At 41.2% G+C, this 20,856-nt stretch overlaps 1 protein-coding gene across 6 annotated transcripts in view; it reads right to left on the bottom strand.

Moving 5' to 3' along the window:
* Positions 1-503: 503 nt before the first annotated feature.
* Positions 504-20,856, bottom strand: part of znf384a (zinc finger protein 384 a) — a 31,113-nt gene continuing 10,760 nt past the window's right edge. For 3 of the 6 annotated variants that reach the window (XM_062047414.1, XM_062047410.1, XM_062047411.1), the window contains 7 exons: positions 19,297-19,373; positions 19,009-19,233; positions 15,042-15,209; positions 14,800-14,878; positions 8,449-8,607; positions 3,699-4,051; positions 504-3,609 (listed from right to left, as the gene is read on the bottom strand). In XM_062047414.1, coding sequence (XP_061903398.1) covers positions 3,576-3,609; positions 3,699-4,051; positions 8,449-8,607; positions 14,800-14,878; positions 15,042-15,209; positions 19,009-19,233; positions 19,297-19,373 — 1,095 coding nt within the window. In that variant the 3' untranslated portion in view covers positions 504-3,575. Of the gene's footprint in view, positions 4,052-8,448; positions 8,608-14,799; positions 14,879-15,041; positions 15,210-19,008; positions 19,234-19,296; positions 19,374-20,856 lie in introns of all 6 variants that reach the window. The other 3 variants (XM_062047412.1, XM_062047415.1, XM_062047413.1) reach the window with 3 other exon arrangements.

A 20,856-nucleotide genomic window follows, 5' to 3' on the forward strand; every position in this document is an offset into this window, starting at 1 on the left:
TGTGGTAAACCCTGCCTAGTGTGTGTGTGACAATCATTGGTACTTAAACTTTAAATATTCAATTAATTTTTTGGCGTACCACTAGACAGAGCTTGCCTACCACAATTTGAGAATCACGCCTAAATGATCAAAAGTAAAGAGTAAAGTATTCAAATACCTTGATAAATATAAGTATGAAAAATAAACTTGAAGACTTCTGGTCTTATGATTCAAGATACATTGATTTTTAATTGTAGGTCCCTTCCTGCAGGTGCTCAACATTCATCTAACCTAAAACGTGCCAACACGTCACAGCTTTTCATTTTTTTTCAAAATCAAATTATCTGCAAGAATCAACACAAAGCGAAGGTTGTAGTTTTCCACATGAAACCTGTTTATTCTCCGCCAGCAGCAGACAGTCTGATCAGGAACTCGTTCAGTTTATGCAACCGAGTAGCAAATAGTTAGCCGTGCCATGAATAATAATCGTAATTTCCTAACAAGACACAATGAAGGAAAACATGTATTGACGGCCATTTAATATTGCTCGGTTGAATCATTTCTGTTCCATCATTTGAGTGAATATCACTAATACAACTTGAAAACACAAATATTTTCCCTATCTTTTTGGTAAGGCTCCTTTTGAAGTAACTTATCGAGACTGTGTAGATTGTTTTAAAAAAAAGAAACATGTTTTCCACAAGACAGGCTTCCCTTTGACATAAAACTATTTAATGTACAGCATATACTGCCATATAATAATAATGCCTTTAGCGATAACATGGATAAGACTTGCAATACAGTTAAGATGAAAGAATATGTCGGAAAAAGCCTTGAAAAAGATCAATAACAGTACCCGTCAGCCATTGTGTCAGACAATCAACATTCTGGCTGCCAATTGCTCCGCCGTTGCTCGTTGGAGGATCATTAACGTGTTGATTAGTAACAAAAGAGAGTTCTCTCGTTTCCTTTCACATTCACACATCCACTTGGCTTCCTCACACGTTCCTCTGCTGGTAGAAAAATACGTACATATGGTATATTAAAAAAGTACAGGTGGCAAACATCGGAGGTGAAGTACAAGCTTCATTAAGTGCTTAGTTCCCGGCCCTGCAGCGTACTTTTGGCCGTCCCAAGTGTCCAGTGCCCCGCTTTCCATTTGTCTCAGCTCCATTCTTTGCAGCGCGACGCTCTTTAGCGACAGGTCTAATGGTCCGACCGAATTCTCCTCCGTAGCATCCTTGCCTGGTGGTCGTGTTTCGACAAGCAGGAACAGGCTCAAGCGTCCATTTGAACGCAGATATTCTTTACAAATGCACGATATCCGTACGGCGGCGGGGTGTGGAAAAAAAAAAAAATCCCCCATCCAAGTGGAGTTAGAAAAAATGATCTCCCTGCAGACGTAAAAATCACATTCACCGGCGGTCATTTGTGCAGGAAAAAAAATAGATTCAAATCCGAATTGTGATTCTTATTCAGTGAACGATTCGTATCGTATTTTGCGGACTATAAATCGCAGTTTATTTCATAGTTTGGACTTATACTCAGGAGCGACTTGTGTGTGAAATTATTAACACATTACCGTAAAATATCAAATAATATTATTTAGCTCATTCACGTAAGAGACTAGACGTACAAGATTTCATGGGATTTAGCGATTAGGAGTGACAGATTGTTTGGTAAACGTATAGCATGTTCTATATGTTATAGTTATTTGAATGACTCTTATCATAATATGTTACGTTAACATACCAGGCACGTTCTCAGTTGGTTATTTATGCCTCATATAACGTACACTTATTCAGCCTGTTGTTCACTATTCTTTATTTATTTTAAATTGCCTTTCACATGTCTATTCTTGGTGTTGGGCTTTATCAAATAAATTTCCCCAAAAAATGCGATTTATACTCCAGTGCGACTTATATATGTTTTTTCCCTTCTTTATTATGCATTTTCGGCCGGTGCGACTTATACTCCGAAAAATACGGTACTTTAAAAAAAAAAAAAAAAAGACGTTTTTTAGTCCTTCTCCATGCAACAAGTAGGAGCTTTTCTAACCGGTCACCTGTTTAAAAAAAAAAAAAAGTCATTACAATTATTATACCAAATAATACATTGCGAGAATCGGTTTGAATCGATTTTGAATAGAATCGTTTTCCCAAGAATCGGATCGAATCGTTAAGTGCCTAAAAATTTAAACCACTCGCGGTCATGCGCATACTGTATTTTTCGGACTATAAGTCGCAGTTTTTTTCATAGTGTGGCCGGGGGTGCGACTTATGTGTGAAATTATTAATACATTACCGTAAAATATCAAATTAATATTATTTAGCTCATTCACAAAAGAGACTAGACGTACAAGATTTCATGGGATTTAGCGATTAGGAGTGACAGATTGTTTGGTAAACGTATAGCATGTTCTATATCTTATAGTTATTTGAATGACTCTTACCATAATATGTTACGTTAACATACCAGGCACGTTCTCAGTTGGTTATTTATGCCTCATATAACGTACACTTATTCAGCCTGTTGTTCACTATTCTTTATTTATTTTAAATTGCCTTTCAAATGTCTGTTCTTGGTGTTGGGTTTTATCAAATAAATTTCCCCCAAAAATGCGACTTATACTGCAGTGCGACTTATTTATGTTTTTTTCCTTCTTTATTATGCATTTTCGGCCCGTGCGACTTATACTCCGGAACGACTTATATAACAAAAAATACGGTATTTGACAAATCAGAAGCCTGAAAATATGTATTTCATCGTATTATCTTCAAAAAGCAGCACTGACCTACACAAAGACCAGGAAACAACATCAAGGAACCAAATGCGTTTACCACTGCACGGAATGAAACGTAAACCCGCATAGCCTGGAATATATTCCTGCGTAGTCGCGACGCCATTCCCTCCCACGCCGTCTTGATCCGGTAATAGCTCTTCGGCGGGGAATGAGCGTGACTTAAGAGTTCCCTGCGGTGTTTCCTTGACTTGCTATTTAGCTTCCCCTGCCGAGCTTTGAGAGTTAAAAAATGGCGGTTGAAGCTGAAACATCGGTCAATTTTATTGTACTTGTTGTTCCGAAACGGGAGGAGTTGGATTTAAAAGTGGCACTTACAGCGGAAAAAAACTGCGTCCATTGTTGAGCTCCACCTGAGCGTTTGGAGGGGGGAGGAGCTAACAAGCGTCGCCATATTGCAACATAATGAAGCCTGAAATTAATAACTGGTGTTGTGTGAAAATCGTCTACTGTAGCCCCGATTTACCCGCCTGTACACGCATGCCAAAGCTGGACTTGTGGAAAATATTTTGGGGAAAAAGTTTTCCAAGAGAACCAAAACTAAAGTTTGTGGGTGGGCGGGAGGCCATAATGCACAGAAAAAAAAATATCTGTGTTCCCGTGGACAAAGCCTTACACCTGCTTGTCTTGGCGACCAAAAAGTCAGCACCTTACCTCGGATTAGGGATCACCTCCTGTTTCCGCAGGAAGGAGAGATGTGGTCCTGGTGTCCCAAGGTCCTTACAAGGACTTCAAATCAAGGAACCTATGTCCTAAACGTGACCAGGTCCACCCCGTTGAGAGCAAAGTAGAAAAGTCAATCTTCTGAGTGTGTTTGAGAGCCGCTAGTACTCCAGGAAGAGAATATACATTTTAAATACTTTTTTTTTTTACAGACAATCAGTCTCATCCTCGCAAGGTTTGGGAAGGTGTAACCTACGAGTTCATGTGCTCCACTTGGATGGCGGACGTGGAGACGGTGAGGCAGAGGTCTTTGTGGGTCGCTGGAAGGTCCGCCACTGTGACGGGCTTGTACTGGATCTCGCTGGCCGACACCGTCTTGTACTGGTGGAGATCAAAAGGGCACGGGATCACGGCTTCCGCCGCCTGCAGGTAGCTGCCGGGGGGCCCGGGGTTCTGGCCGCTGTTGTTCGGGTTGGCCTGCAGGCCCCCTCGGGCTCCCCCTCCTCGCCCTCTGCCGCGGCCTCGGCCCCTGCCGCTTCCCGTCTGCTGGGCTGCCGCCGTTAGCGTGTCGGGGTTGTGCTTCCTCATGTGCTTCATGAGGTAAGTCTCCTACAGAAGGACGAGAAAAGAGCACGCAGTTTGGGTTGAGGACGTGACATGACGTGTAGCGTACGAGACACCCCCCATGTGCGGGGCCGGTTCCTGCGGTTGTTCAGGGGGGGGCCACATGATCAGAAAAGTCAATTAAAATGCTGTGTATATTTTTAATAACTAGTGACATTTGGTGCCTTGGAGGGTTCCATTTGGTTAGCAACTTAGAAATTCCAACCTTTGTAATGAAGGCTGGGTGATAAAACAATATCAATATACATTGTGATGGACACGTAATTTATAGAGATGTCCGATAATGGCCTTTTTGCCGATATCCGATATTGTCCAACTTTTAATTACCGATTCCTATATCAACTGACACCGATGTATACAGTCGTGGAATGAACACATAATTATGCCTAATTTTGTTGTGATGCCCCGCTGGATGCATTAAACAATGTAACAAGGTTTTCCAAAATAAATCAACTCAAGTTATGGAAAAAAATGCCAACATGGCACTGCCATATTTATTATTGAAGTCACAAAGTGCATTATTTTTTTTTAACATGCCTCAAAACAGCAGCTTGGAATTTGGGACATGCTCTCTCTGAGAGAGCATGAGGAGGTTGAGGTGGGCGGGGTTGGGTGGAGGTAGCGGGGGGTGTATATTGTAGCGTCCCGGAAGAGTTAGTGCTGCAAGGGGTTCTGGGTATTTGTTCTGTTGTGTTTATGTTGTGTTACGGTGCGGATGTTCTCCCGAAATGTGTTTGTCATTCTTGTTCGGTGTGGGTTCACAGTGTGGCGCATATTTGTAACAGTGTTAAAGTTGTTTATATGGCCACCCTCAGTGTGACCTGTATGGCTGTTGACCAAGTATACGTTGCATTCACTTGTGTGTGTGAAAAGCCGTAGATATTATGTGATTGGACCAGCACACAAAGGCAGTGCCTTTAAGGTTTATTGGCGCTCTGTACTTCTCCCTACGTCCGTGTACCACTACGTACAGCGGCGTTTTTAAAAGTCATACATTTTACTTTTTGAAACCGATACCGATAATTTCCGATATTACATTTTAAAGCATTTATCGGCCGATAATATCGGACATCTCTAGTAATTTATATCAACAAGAAATGCGTTAGATAAAACATTAAAGAAACATTTTTTTTCCCTCGATGTCTGAAAAAAACAGAAGTTGCAAAGCAAGGTTGGTTGCAAGAACAAAGGCACTTGCTCTCTGGTAACCGAGCAACGCCGGAAGTGATCACTGATCAGTGGGAGGGACACGTTAACAGCCAATCAGGTAACAGTATCAACTATCAAGATTGTTTGCGCCATCTTGTTGTATCGTAATTGATTCTTTGCATAGAGTGACAAGAGAAAGTAAAAATGAAGAAATTGTTGATAAAACAGGAAAAGTCACCTCGACAGTAGGGGTGTAAAAAAAAAAAAAATCACTTTTCGAATGAATCCCGATTCTTATTTGTAAAGATTCTTAATCGATGAAAAAAAGCAAAAATCGAAAAAAACAAACAAAAAAAACTTTAAAAAAAAATCTTTCCTGTCCAGCCACTCGGGCAAATCATATTGTTGATGTAAATCAGGGGTGTCAAAGTCAAATGGACGGAGGGCCAAATAAAAAATTTAGCTACAAGCCGAGGGCCGGACTGTTCGAATGTTCATTGAAAATTTTTTAAATGACGCATATAGTCTAGTGAACCTAATTGAACCTACTGAAAACCTAACAAATATATTCCAATATGATCAGATAAATAAAGCAATATTTTCTTATGGCTCTGTCAGTAATCTTTAATTTTCAACAGACACAAAAGACAAATTTCCTTTATATAAAAATCCCCATAACATGAACATTAAATGAAAGAAACCGGTATTCAAGGCACCATCAGTAGCCTATATTTTCTATTTTAGCAAAAGTGGGCTAAATTTACTTCAAAGAAAAAAACAATAATAGCAATTTTCTGTCATCCACTCAACTGAAATATTTTTAAAATATAATTAAATTGAAATACAATAAAATAAAGTGCAAAAATCTATAAATCAAAAACAACACTTTGTTTAAGGAGAAGTAACATGCAGTGAAAACAAATATTAAACTTTAACTTTTAAACTTGAATTGAGTAAAAACTCTAAATATGTGATTGCACAGTAATGTTCACATTAAACCCCCCTCCTCCCTCCGTGGGAGGGAGGCGAGTTGGGTGCCCGAAACCCCCCGCTGGTTTCGGCCCGCCCCTTGGCGCGCGTGGCACGGCGGGCTCCGCGACCCGACGGCTGGCCCTCGTGGCTTGACGGCGGGCGCGTCCCAACGGGCCGCGCGTAGGGGTCAAACGCAGAAGTCTCAGGGCCTCGTGGTGAGGGGGTGGCCTGCGGGTTTCGGCCCGCTTGACCCCCCCGCTCCGCTTGGCGCGCGCGGCACATGACGGGTTCCGCCACCGACGCTCGGGCTGCAGCCCGACGGTGGTGCGGGCCCGGCGGTGACGCGCGGTTTGGGGAAACAAAGCAGAAGTCTCAGGGCCTCGGGGCCGGGTTTCGGCCCGCCCCCTTGGCGCGCGTGGCACGGCGGGCTCCGCGACTGACGGCCGGGCTGCAGCCCTTCGGCCGGCAGGCGCGTCCCGGCGGGCCGCTCGCCCCCTTTCGGAACCTTGGACCGGCATCCGCTTGGTGCGTGTAAAAGATCTGCGGTCTAAAAAAAAAAAAAAAAAAAAAAAAAAGATCTGCGGTCTGCGGGCCGGTTCTAATAATAAATCAAGATCATCCCAAGGGCCGTAAAAAACCTTCTCGCGGGCCGGATATGGCCCGCGGGCCTTGACTCTGACATATGTGATGTAAATGATCATATCTGCTGTACAGATTTACTTTAGAAAAGAGAAGTGTTGGATACTTCTCTTGTTACCTTATTTGTATTTGACTTTATTAAATGTTTGGGTAGAATTTTTTAAAAACAAAACCAGTTTTCTTTTAAGTAATATATAAATTTATGAGAGCTGTTTATCTATTTGATGGAGTAATGTAGTTGATCATAGAACTGGCACCCAATGTTATTAAAAAGTGTTGATTTTCAATCGAGAATCGAATCGTGTGGTGCCCAAACATTCACAGCCCGACTCTACAGTATAGCCAGTGTTTTTTGTTTTTTTAAACGTATGTGGACCACACTTAACCGCGCTCACCTCTTTTTTTTTTCTTTTCCAACCCTCTTCCGTTCCCTATTTGGGTATATGGAAACAATAGGTAGGAACTAAAGTGCAGGACTGTATAAATTAAATACACTACTGTTCAAAAGTTTGGGGTCACGCAATTTCTCACATGGAATAGCCTTCATTTCTAAGAACAAGAATAGACTGTCGAGTTTCAGATGAAAGTTCTCTTTTTCTGGCCATTTTGAGCGTTTAATTGACCCCACAAATGTTATGCTCCAGAAACTCAATCTGCTCAAAGGAAGGTCAGTTTTGTAGCTTCTGTAACGAGCTAAACTGTTTTCAGATGTGTGAACATGATTGCACAAGGGTTTTCTAATCATCAATTAGCCTTCTGAGCCAATGAGCAAACACATTGTACCATTTGAACACTGGAGTGATAGTTGCTGGAAATGGGCCTCTGTACACCTATGTAGATATTGCACCAAAAAGCAGACATTTGCAGCTAGAATAGTTACCAATGTATAGAGTGTATTTCTTTAAAGTTAAGACTAGTTTAAAGTTATCTTCATTGAAAAGTACAGTGCTTTTCCTTAAAAAATAAGGACATTTCAATGTGACCCCAAACTTTTGAACGGTAGTGTACATTACAACAAATGGGGTATTTTAAAATTATAGATATTTAGTCCAATAATATTTAAATAACAATTCCTGCATGACATATATTCCTTTCCATATTTAAATAAGAAAAACAGACCAAATTCCCGGCACTAAAGATGCAGAAAATAGTTCAGGTTTTTTTAATGGTTACATTTCCACACTATTTTGTTACACTTTGTTCAGCATTTTTTACATATTCCTTCTTTTTGCACCTTTATTTTAAGAGGTTATTGTAAAGTGTTCAATGTGATTTTAGAATTTTGTTTACATCGATTAAGTGTTTTCCATGCTCGTGATGACTTTTCTTTCTGCCTTGATAGTTGAGGGGTTACATTAGAAATAAAAATGTTTACATTTAATATATTTTTCTGCTAGTCCTCATTTAAGGTAAGATATAAAAAATATCGACAATTATTGACATCGACCAATACAAAACACTTATACTGCGGTACAGTTTTCAGCCATATCGCCCAGCCCTAGTTGTAATATCAGAATCAGAATCAGAAGTCAAAGATGGAAACGGGGACCCAAACAAAACCTTGTTTCGGGCCACAAAAAAACCTTTGGCAATGAGGCACAATCAGGTGTGTCATGTCGTACCGAGGTGTAGGAGCGGTTACAGAGGCCGCAGGAGAAGAGCTTGGCGTGTTTGACAGTGTGCGTGGACAGGTGCACCTCCAGGCTGGCAGCGTCCGTGTAGCCGCGGTTACAGTTGTGGCACTTGTACGGCTTGTCCTTGTTGTGCTGCCGACGGTGAGACTGTGAAGAGACGAGAGAGGAGGGCAGCACAGGTTGTTTTGCACGGTGTCATCATCATTTTCACTCAGTGAGGCTGAAGCATCAACCTTCATTCAAACAAAAGAGGCTCATAATAAGTAAACATGTAGGTCGGTCTGCGGAATGGGGAAAATTAGAGCTTCAGTGTAAGTTTGGCCCCCATTACAAAGATATGACTAGGGATGGGTACCTCTCACATTCGAACCGACACTCAACTGTTCAAGTGTTAAATAATATTAACTGTCTAATAATGAAATAAAAATGTTTTTAATCCAACATTTAACAGTGATTTGATCATTAAGGTTTATTGCCGCTCTGTACTTCTCCCTACGTCCGTGTACACAGCGGCATTTTAAAAAGTAATACATTTTACTTTTTGAAACCGATACCGATAATTTTGAGACCGATACCGATAATTTTGAAATCGATACCGATAATTTCCGATATTACATTTTAAAGCATTTTTAAAAAATATCGGCAGTCCGATATTATCGGACATCCCTACTTATAACACACCAGCTGTTTAAGTGTAAGGTACATCTTAGTTTTAGTTTTGAATACCACATTTACATGAGTTGAAATCGCCATGTAAAATCACCAGCATGTAGTCTATATAGCACATCCATCAAGCTGGCACATTTTGAAACATGGACACTTCCTGTACTTTTAAAAGGGAACTGCACTTTTTTGGAATTTTGCGTTAACATCATTATGAAAGACATGACGACAAATGTGTTTTCTTATTATGCATTCTAACTCATTAATAAGCGTAAATAAAAGTCCGCTTACAGTGGTTAAGGGCAAATATCGGCCCCTAACTACTGACTTGTATATTAACCAAGTATTAGTGATATTGTTATTTATAAGTGCTAACGCAGACAAATTATTTATAGGAGCACCGTGATCACTAGTGTGTGTGCCTATGTTGACATCATCGAGTGGTCAGCTGCTTCCTCGCTTCCTTTGTCCGTGAAACTTTATTCTAGATCATAAATCATGCCTCTCACCTGGATAGTAGAAGGATGAGGATGTAATCCGACAGGTTTGTAGACTTTGACAGCCAAATAAGACCCAGAGAATGACACAAAGACGCTTGGTTCCACCATCATTTTCTCCGTGAGGATTATAAGGCATTTTTCATCCAAAACGGTAATACAAAAAGATTATATCAGTCAGCATCCTAATGACAGCAGACCTTGTATAGTAAGTGATGTTTTATTATGTTTGTTGGCTCTCATTAAGTTTGCAGTGACTACTAATCAGTAATCAAGAAAAAAAAGCGACCGTTGTGCTTAGAGATGTCCGATAATATCGGGCTGCCGAAATTATAGGCCGATAAATGCTTTAAAATGTAATATCAGAAATTATCGGTATCGGTTTCCAAAAGTAAAATGTATTACTTTTTAAAACGCCGCTGTACGGAGTGGTACACGGACGTAGGGAGAAGAACAGAGCGCCAATAAACCTCAAAGACACTGCTTTTGCGTGCCGGCCCAATCACATAATATCTACGGCTTTTCACACACACACAAGTGAATGCAAGTCATACTTGGTCAACAGCCATACAGGTCACACTGAGGGTAGCCGTATAAACAACTTTAACACTGTTACAAATATGCGCTACACTGTGAATCCACACCAAACATCATCATCATTGATGCAGTTTTGAGTCAAACAAGAATGACAAACACATTTCGGGAGAACATCCACACCGTAACACAACATAAACACAACAGAACAAATACCCAGAACCCCTTGCAGCACTAACTCTTCCAGGACGCTACAATATAAACCCCCCCCCACCCCCACTTCAACCCCGCCCACCTCAACCTCCTCATGCTCTCTCAGGGAGAGCATGTTTCAAATTCCAAGCTGCTGTTTTGAGGCATGTTAAAAAAAAATAATGCACTTTGTGACTTCAATAATAAACATGGCAGTGCCATGTTGGCATTTTTTTCCATAACTTGAGTTGATTTATTTTGGAAAACCTTGTTACATTGTTTAATGCAGGGGTCACCAACCTTTTTGAAAGCAAGAGCTACTTCTTGGGTAGTGATTAATGCGAAGGGCTACCAGTTTGATACACACTTAAATAAATTGCCAGAAATAGCCAATTTGCTCAATTTACCTTTAACTCTGTTATTATTAATAATTAATGATATTTACACTTAATTGAACGGTTTAAAAGAGGAGAAAACACGAAAAAAATGACAATTAAATTTTGAAACATAGTTTATCTTCAATTTCGACTCTTTAAAATTCAAAATTCAACCGAAAAAAAGAAGAGAAAAACTTAAAAAAAGAATTTATGGAACATCATTAGTAATTTTTCCTGATTAAGATTAATTTTAGAATTTTGATGACATGTTTTAAATAGGTTAAAATCCAATCTACACTTTGTTAGAATATATAACAAATTGGACCGAGCTATATTTCTAACAAAGACAAATTATTATTTCCAGAACAAACATTTTAAAATAAATTCAAAAGACTTTGAAATACGATTTAAATTTGATTCTACAGATTTTCTAGATTTGCCAGAATATTTTTTTTGAATTTTAATCATAATACGTTTGAAGAAATATTTCAGAAATATTCTTCGTCGAAAAAACAGAAGCTAAAATGAAGAATTAAATTAAAATATATATATTATTCTTTACAATAAAAAATATAAATTTTACTTGAACATTGATTTAAATTGTCAGGAAAGAAAAGGAAGGAATTTAAAAGGTAAAAAGGTATATGTGTTTAAAAATCCTAAAATAATTTTTTAGGTTGTATTTTTTCTCTAAAATTGTCTTTCTGAAAGCTATAATAAGCAAAGTAAAAAAATTAATGAATTTATTTACACAAGTGAAGACCAAGTCTTTAAAATAATTTCTTGGATTTTCAAATTGTATTTGAGTTTTGTCTCTCTTACAATGAAAAATGTTGGGCAAAGCGAGACCAGTTTGCTAGTAAATAAATAAAATTAAAAAAATAGATGCAGCTCACTGGTAAGTGCTGCTATTTGAGCTATTTTTAGAACAGGCCGGCGGGCTACTCATCTGGTCCTTACGGGCTACCTGGTGCCCGCGGGCACCGCGTTGGTGACCCCTGGTTTAATGCATCCAGCGGGGCATTACAACAAAATTAGGCATAATAATGTGTTAATTCCACGACTGTATATATTGTATCGGTTGATATCGGAATCGGTAATTAAGAGTTGGACAATATCGGAATATCGGATATCGGCAAAAAAGCCATTATCGGACATCTCTAGTTGTGATGCGTTTTTTTAATTAATGCTTAAAATTAGAAAAATATGTAAATATTAACTGTTATTATAAATGTGCCCTATATCATATTACATCATGTAAATACAACCTTAATGGAGGTGTTTGGATGATTTTTAAGGGCTTTATAGGCAGAATGCGCGGCTCCCATTGGCTCCATTGCAAGCAGACTTTTGATCGTTTTCCATGGCTTCCCCGAACTCCTCCCATGTCCGAGTTTTTGCCTCCGCGACCGCCGAAGCCGCACATCGCTTGGCCTGTCGGTACCTGTCCGCTGCCTCAGGAGTCCTATGAGCCAAAAGAACCCGATAGGACTCCTTCTTCAGCTTGACGGCATCCCTCACCGCCGGTGTCCACCAACGGGTTCTAGGATTACCGCCACGACAGGCACCAACTACCTTGCGGCCACAGCTCCAATCAGCCGCCTCGACAATAGAGGTGCGGAACATGGTCCATTCGGACTCAATGTCCAGCACCTCCCTCGTGACATGTTCAAAGTTCTTCCGGAGGTGGGAATTGAAACTCTCTCTGACAGGAGACTCTGCCAGACGTTCCCAGCAAACCCTCACAATGCGTTTGGGCCTGCCAGGTCTGTCCGGCATCCTCCCCCACCATCGCAGCCAACTCACCACCAGGTGGTGATCGGTAGAAAGCTCCGCCCCTCTCTTCACCAGAGTGTCCAAAACATGAGGCCGCAAATCCGACGACACAACTACAAAGTCGATCATGGAACTGCGGCCTAGGGTGTCCTGGTGCCAAGTGCACATATGGACACCCTTATGTTTGAACATGGTGTTTGTTATGGACAATCTGTGACGGGCACAAAAGTCCAATAACAAAACACCGCTCGGGTTCAGATCCGGGCAGCCATTCTTCCCAATCACGCCTCTCCAGGTTTCACTGTCGCTGCCAACATGAGCGTTGAAGTCCCCCAGTAGAACGAGGGAATCACCCGGGGGAGCACTCTCAAGTACTCCCTCGAGTGAATCCAAAAAGGGTGGGTACTCTGAGCTGCGGTTTGGCGCGTAAACGCAAACCACAGTCAGGACCCGTTCCCCCACCCGAAGGCGGAGGGAAGCTACCCTCTCGTCCACCGGGTTGAACTCCAACATGCAGGCTCTGAGCCGGGGGGGCAACAAGAATTGCCACCCCAGCCCGTCGCCTCTCACTGCCGGCAACGCCAGAGTAGAAGAGAGTCCAGCCCCTCTCGAGAGAACTGGTTCCAGAGCCCTTGCTGTGCGTCGAAGTGAGTCCGACTATGTCTAGTCGGAACTTCTCCACCTCGCGCACTAGCTCAGGCTCCTTCCCCCCCAGCGAGGTGACGTTCCACGTCCCAAGAGCTAGCTTCTGTAGCCGAGGATCGGACCGCCAAGTGCCCTGCCTTCGGCTGCCGCCCAGCTCACATCGCACCCGACCTCTATGACCCCTGCTATGGGTGGTGAGCCCATTGGAGGGGGAACCCACGTTGCCTCTTCGGGCTGTGCCCGGCCGGGCCCCATGGGGACAGGCCCGGCCACCAGGCGCTCGCCATCGTGCCCCACCTCCGGGCCTGGCTCCAGAGGGGGGCCCCGGTGACCCGCGTCCGGGCGAGGGAAATCTGGGTCCATAGGTTTTATTTTTCATTGAGGTCTTCGAGCTGCTCTTTGTCTGATCCCTCACCTAGGACCAGTTTGTCTTGGGAGACCCTACCAGGGGGCATAAAGCCCCCGGACAACATAGCTCCTAGGATCATTGGGACACGCAAACTCCTCTACCATGGTAAGGTGGCAGCTCAGAGAGGAGTCCAACAGACAACCGTAATTTGTCAAGTGTAGGGCAAAAGCGTTGCTAGAAAAAGTAGCATTACTGCTAATATGTAGCATCATTTGAAAAGTCACCCGCTAGAGAATGAAGAGTGTTTACTCCGCATGTCAACATCTCCGGCTGGTGCCACACCAACAAAATGCCGAGGCAACCATTTCCACATCTACACCGTATGAAAAAAAATAGTGAACAACAGAAGGAGATTACGTCCGCAGTAACCTACCACATAGCGATTTGATTTCCTATCATGCAGCTCATTTTTATTTGACAGTTATTGAAATATCTTGTGTGACATCATGCACAAAAGTGCACTTTATTTGTTTTAAACTACTGTAGTGGCGTTCTGTACAAAAAGTGCACTTTAATTTAGTGTTGTTTTGATATGTCATCTTAGTGACATCATGCACAAAAGTGCACTCAGCTTGTTTTAATAAATGATAAATGGGTTATACTTGTATAGCGCTTTTCTACCTTCAAGGTACTCAAAGCGCTTTGACAGTATTTCCACATTTACCCATTCACACACACATTCACACACTGATGGCGGGAGCTGCCATGCAAGGCGCTAACCAGCAGCCATCAGAGGCAAAGGGTGAAGTGTCTTTTAAAAATGTTTCTGACAATCTTGCACTTTCTGTTTTGGAAATGACATGAATGCTTGTGCCACTGCTTAATAACTGTTTAATAAATACAGTTTTGGTCAATTGACTTAGTTGTGATTTCCCTCTCTGCATGAAAGTTTAAAATGAGCATATATGAATACAGTATGAACAAGAATGTCTTAATGTAGACACATAGAATCATCATACTGCTGTGATTATATGCATCAAGTGTTAATTTAAGGCTAAGGCAAAATATAGAGATATATATCGTGTAACGTGACATGGCCTAAAAATATCGAGATATTAAAAAAAAGCCATATCGCCCAGCCCTAGTCGGTATCTATAAAAAGTACCCATCCCTAAATATGACAAGTCAAAATGTTTTATTTGACCGTAGAACAGAACTGCCTGAGGGAAACACAGTTTTGCAATCCAAACAAATTAACGGTTCTACGGTCAAACCAGGCATGAATGTGAGTAAGTTTGACAAATACCTGCAGATTGGACAGCTGCGTGAAAGCTTTCTCACATCCGGGATGGTTGCACTTGTACGGCCGGTCGCCAGTGTGAATCCTACAAGGCACACAGTGACACACAAGCTCAGTCAGCACATAGCGACTGCGTGCATGTTTGCACCGCAGTAGTTGAAAATCATGAGTGGACTGGTATTTAGTGGTGCGGTGTGCAGCTGAACATTTTGAAAAGGCCAAAGCAACCATCTCCTGCCTCCCAGTACCGTGCGTGCTGCTGCAGGTGGCTGAGCTGCCTGAAAACGTTCTGGCAGTAGGTGCAGCTGTAGGGCTTGGCCCCGCTGTGGATTCGGAGGTGCTGCGCCAGGTAGCTGGAGTTGGCAAAGGACTTGGAGCAGTGGGGACACTTGTGGGGCTTGGCCTCAGTGTGGTTGCTGAGGCGAGACCGTGGCGTGGAGGGTTGGGGAGTTAGACCGAGAAAGGGAAAGGGAGAGGGAAAGAGAGAGAAAGAAAGAGCGAGAGGTCTTTAGGTTGGAGCATGACCAAACTTCACAGTGAACTCAAGACCTAATCATGCGTTCAAGTGATTGTTTGACAGTGTGCTCGTTGCGCTGTGTCCCGAGTTATGAAAACACAGAACTAAAACAGAAGCAAGCACAGTCACCCTCTCGCTCTCTCAGTCTTGCTCTCTCAGTCTCTCTCTCTCAGTCTCTCTGTCTCAGTCTCTCTCTCTCAGTCTCTCTCTCTCTCAGTCTCTCTCTCTCTCAGTCTCTCTCTCTCTCTCAATCTCTCTCGCATTCTCCGTTTACTGGGACCTGATTGGAGTGTGCAGTGGCTACCTGAGTTTAATGCCGCTGCAGCTTTGCCATGAGGAGCTCATCAGCCTTTCAAAACTGGTGACCTCCTCAGTGCCAGTGTTTCACCAACCATGATTTGACGGCAAGCAGCACCCCAGACCCTTGGTGGTTAATAAAACCCTATTTTACATACATACAACAGAAGATGTAGCCTAGTCTTATTTACATAAATATTACATTTGCTACTATTGTTGTAAATCCGATGATGTATTACATTTGTGGACATTCAATCGATTGCAAGCGGAGTGTTTGGTTTGTCTCAGAACACATTTCACCTCTCATCCAAGTAGGCTTCATCAGTTCAAGTTTAAGTTTAGTTTAGTTTCAAGTTTAGAGAGTTCAGTTCTGACTCGATCTGCCCAATCTAAGTCTATGAGCAGGAACGGATGAAGCCTACTTGGATTAAAGGCAAAACGTTGACAAACCAAACAGTCCAGTTGCGATCGATTAAATGCCCTGAGAATTGGTCGTATTGAACGCTACATACAATGTTTTTAACAAAAAGTGTCTCATGCAAAAAAAACTAAACAAAAGCACAAACTACTCTTGGCTCCACTTTAGATTATTTGGGATGTGCCCTCAAGGCCTTCCTGTATCCTGAGACTAACTCACTGACTTTGTAAACAATATCAAAAAGGACCCCAAAAATGTATTCTGTAATAATAAAATCAAGAAAAATAAATTATCACAAAACCTTTGAGAACTTCTCTCTTCTTTTCTCTTGTCCACTTTATCGTTGTTGTTCTTATAGCTGCTGCTCGTTATCTGCACTCTGCTACCCCTGACCTCTAAGCCTGGGAGATATATTGATTTTATCGATAAATACATTTTTTAAACAAAGCCACTAGTCGAGAGTGGGAAATGCGACTCTTTACGAAGCGAACAAGACGGCAACAACAAACAAACTCCAGCTAAAAAGCAGCTTACTCTAGAGGAATCACTTACACCAGGTATGATGAGAAAGAAACACAATGTACAGAACGATCACTAAAGCTGTCTGTCAGCACACCGCCAAGATGTGGTGCACATGCAAAGAAAAAGCCGGCGTTTATCCACTTACTAAAACTATAGTCCTCTCAATTTTTTACTTCATTATTTATTTGCATACAATGTATAATACTACATTTTTATTTACACAAGTATTTATTTAATACAGAAGTTTTAAGTTTGCACTTTATTAATCTAAATGATGGAGATTATTATTTATTTGCACGCAATGTGCAATGCTAAATTTTTCTCTACGGAAGTATTTTATTTAAGACAGAAGTATTGCTTCCCAGAGGAAGCTCTTAATTTTGTTCTTTGAAAAGTATTCCATAAAAAGTACAATTTATATCTGGTCTAAAAAGAACATTACTCAAATTATACATTTTTCTACGCTTTAAATGCAGTCTTTTCAAACTACTTCTAAATTTAAAAAAAAAAGTGTTTTGAATTATCTCTGTCATTTGAAGTCTTTGTTTTTTTTTAAAGTAGTGGGCAAAAGAAAATTGGTAAAAAATCTGAGATTTTATTTTTAAGGCACATCGCCAAGGCCTACCGCCCCCCACACGCACACACACACCGACAGCGTAAGCTACATCACCAATAGGGAGACCGCTCTCATGTGCGCTCTATTTTACTCATTAGATACATCATCCAAGCAACACAATACAAATAGATTCTTTCTTCTAATTGAGTTACCGTATTCCGGACTATAAGCCGCTACTTTTTTTTTTCTTTCACACTTTGCACCCTGCGGTTTATATAATTCATGGATTTTCCTCCAATAAGAGCCGTAATAAAAATTCTAAAAAAAAATAAAATAAGCAAGTACAAGTAGAAAGTGTTTATTGTTTGTGCTCTAGCGCCATCTTATGGACGAGTTTGCTCACTGCAGGTGTCCTGTCATTTACGGGTAGTGCTCCCCCCCCCCCAACTGGAGTACCTTGTTCGTCTTCCCTCCATGCATTGCGTTTCGACTCATACGGATTCTTCATTCAACACTCCAAGCAATGTTTGTGAGTTTTACAATATAAGTAAAACCATTTATACTTACTAAACCGTCCCAAGTGTGACGTTTGTAGGAGTGATTTCATGCATATTTGTACATGCTATCGTAATGTAATGACACTAGCTTTGTTAGCATGAGCTAACATGCTAACACATTAACAAGTGTCTGTGTTAGTATTATTAACTTACAACGGCAATTTTTTGGTATTGTTTCAGTTTCACAAATTCCTCAGTAAACTCACTAAAACGTTACCGTGGATTTATTAAAAGTCTGTTTGGCTGATTGGAGAGCTAGCTTCTGCAGCTAGTGAGTCCATGACGATGACTTCTGCTTTGTTTGATCAGCCGTTTTACTGCCATGTTACAGGCACCGTTTAGATACAGCTAAGGGATGTAAATAAACAATTACAAAATCTTACTGTGTAAATAACTAATTTCACAAAGTATATATCTGCGGCTTATAGTCCGTTGCGGCTAATATATGGAAGAATATTTTTTCTTCTAAAATTTAGTGGGTGCGGCTTACATCCCGGTGCTCTCTATAGTCCGGAAAAATACGGTAATCGATTTACTCGAATCATAGCAGCCCTAATTGGCTGTATCAGCAGCTTATCAGCCGATCACTGACCAGTTAAAAAAGGCAAATATTGGCCCCTAACTCATGATCGGGACATCTCTTGTGTTGACGGATCAGAATGGAATTAAATTGTGAGTTTTTGTAAGATTCATATGCCTACTATGTTCTTTTGCTCAATAAAATACTACTTTTCACTTCTGACATGTACTTTGGATGTTTCAAAAGCATAAACAGTGCTAATGCTGCAAGAGAGCCTAATAGGATTTAAAAAAAACAACAAATGAAGCTTAAAACTGAAACAGGCAAAGGACAAACCAGTCAAGTCTTTCATGCGAGTCCTCCAACAGCCTTTGTGCATTCTGGGAACATTTTGAATCCATTTATATAAATACCAAAAGAAAAAATGTGCTCGAAGCAGCTTAAACCTTTTAATTACATGTCATCTTGTTGAAATTTTCCAAATGTTAATTTGAGCATGCTAGGTGGTGGCGCTCAATAAATTCTGACCAGGTAGCACAAGTAGCATACTTTAGTTCCGTTTTGTAGTTACGTTATAGCGTTCTTAAAAAATCTAAACATTTAAAAGCAAGACTGAAGTTTATGCAAGGTTTAAAAAAAGTAAAGTTAATATATTTTTAAGACCTTTCAAAGTCATATTTAAGACTTGATGAAATTTTTGACATTTTAAGGCCTAAAATTCAAATTGTTGGATTTAAGACCCCGCACATATCCTGCCCTCCAGGGCCACACGCACACAAAGGCAGGAGCATGCACGTCTTTCAAGCAGAAAGCACACAGAACCAGTACCGTGTGTGCTGCTGCAGGTGGCTGAGCTGCCTGAATGCTTTCTGGCAGTAGGTGCAGCTGTAGGGCTTGGCGCCGCTGTGGATGCGGATGTGCTGCGCCAGGTAGCTGGAGTTGGCGAAGGATTTGGAGCAGTGAGGGCACTTGTGGGGCTTGGCCTCGGTGTGCGACTTGGCGTGGATCTGCATGTCGGACTTGCTGAAGAACGTCACCGCGCACATTCGACACCTAGGAGAGGGAGAGGCGGGAGGTGAAAACCCTGAAAGAGAACTTTGGCAAGCGCTTCCTAACCTGTAAGACTTGGGGCCGTCCTTGTTGGCATGGTCGTCCTCATCATTGGACAGGTCGTAGGGATCTGCTGAATGATGCTGGGCGCCACAAAGAGAAATGGCAGCCAAAGAGAGAAGCAGAGACACGTAGGGTTGTGTATCATTTGGACTAGGGATGTCCAAAAATGGCTTTTTTTTTGCCAATATCCGATATTCCGATATTGTCCAACTCTTAATTACCGATACCGATATCAACCGATACCGATATATACAGTCGTGGAATTAACACATTATTATGCCTAATTTTGTTGTGATGCCCCGCTGGATGCATTAAACAATGTAACAAGGTTTTCCAAAATAAATCAACTCAAGTTATGGAAAAAAAGTGCCAACATGGCACTGCCATATTTATTATTGAAGTCACAAAGAGCATTATTTTTTTTTAAACATGCCTCAAAACAGCAGCTTGGAATTTGGGACATGCTCTCCCTGAGAGAGTATGAGGAGGTTGAGGTGGGCGGGGTTGGGGGCGTGGTAGGGAGTAGCCAGAAGAGTTAGCGCTGCAAGGGGTTCTGGGTGTTTGTTCTGTTGTGTTTATGTTGTGTTACGGTGCGGATGTTCTCCCGAATTGTGTTTGTCATTCTTGTTTGGTGTGGGTTCACAATGTGGCGCATATTTGTAACAATGTTAAAGTTGTTTATATGTCCACCCTCAGTGTGACCTGTATGGCTGTTGACCAAGTATGCCTTGCATTCACGTGTGTGAAAAGCCGTACCTATTATGTGACTGGGCCGGCACGCAAAGGCAGTGCCTTTAAGGTTTATTGGCGATCTGTACTTCGCCTTATGTCCGTGTACCGTATTTTTTGGACTATAAGTCGCAGTTTTTTTCATAGTTTGGCCGGGGGTGCGACTTATACTCAGGAGTGACTTATGTGTGAAATTATTAACACATTACCGTAAAATATCAAATAATATTATTTAGATAAGATTTCATGGGATTTAGCGATTAGGAGTGACAGATTGTTTGGTAAACGTATAGCATGTTCTATATGTTATAGTTATTTGAATGACTCTTACCATAATATGTTACGTTAACATACCAGGCACGTTCTCAGTTGGTTATTCATGTGTCATATAACGTACACTTATTCAGCCTGTTGTTCACTATTCTTTATTTATTTTAAATTGCCTTTCAAATGTCTATTCTTGGTGTTGGGTTTTATCAAATAAATTTCCCCCAAAAATGCGACTTATATATGTTTTTTCCCTTCTTTATTATGCATTTTCGGCCAGTGCGACTTATACTCCGGAGTTTGAGTTTGAGTTTATACTTATACTCCGAAAAATACGGTACACAGCGGCGTTTTAAAAAGTCACAAATTTTACTTTTTGAAACCGATACCGATAATTTTGAAACCAATACCGATAATTTACAATATTACATTTTAAAGCATTTATCGGCCGATAATATCGGCAGTCCGATATTATCGGACATTTCTAATTTGGACAATTACAGTTCTTTTAGGAAGCAGGGTCGTAAATGTGAAATCCTCAAACGGTATGTAAATATCAATCCTTTG

The sequence above is a fragment of the Entelurus aequoreus genome, linkage group LG05 (assembly GCF_033978785.1).
Source record: "Entelurus aequoreus isolate RoL-2023_Sb linkage group LG05, RoL_Eaeq_v1.1, whole genome shotgun sequence".
Lineage (NCBI taxonomy): Eukaryota > Metazoa > Chordata > Actinopteri > Syngnathiformes > Syngnathidae > Entelurus > Entelurus aequoreus.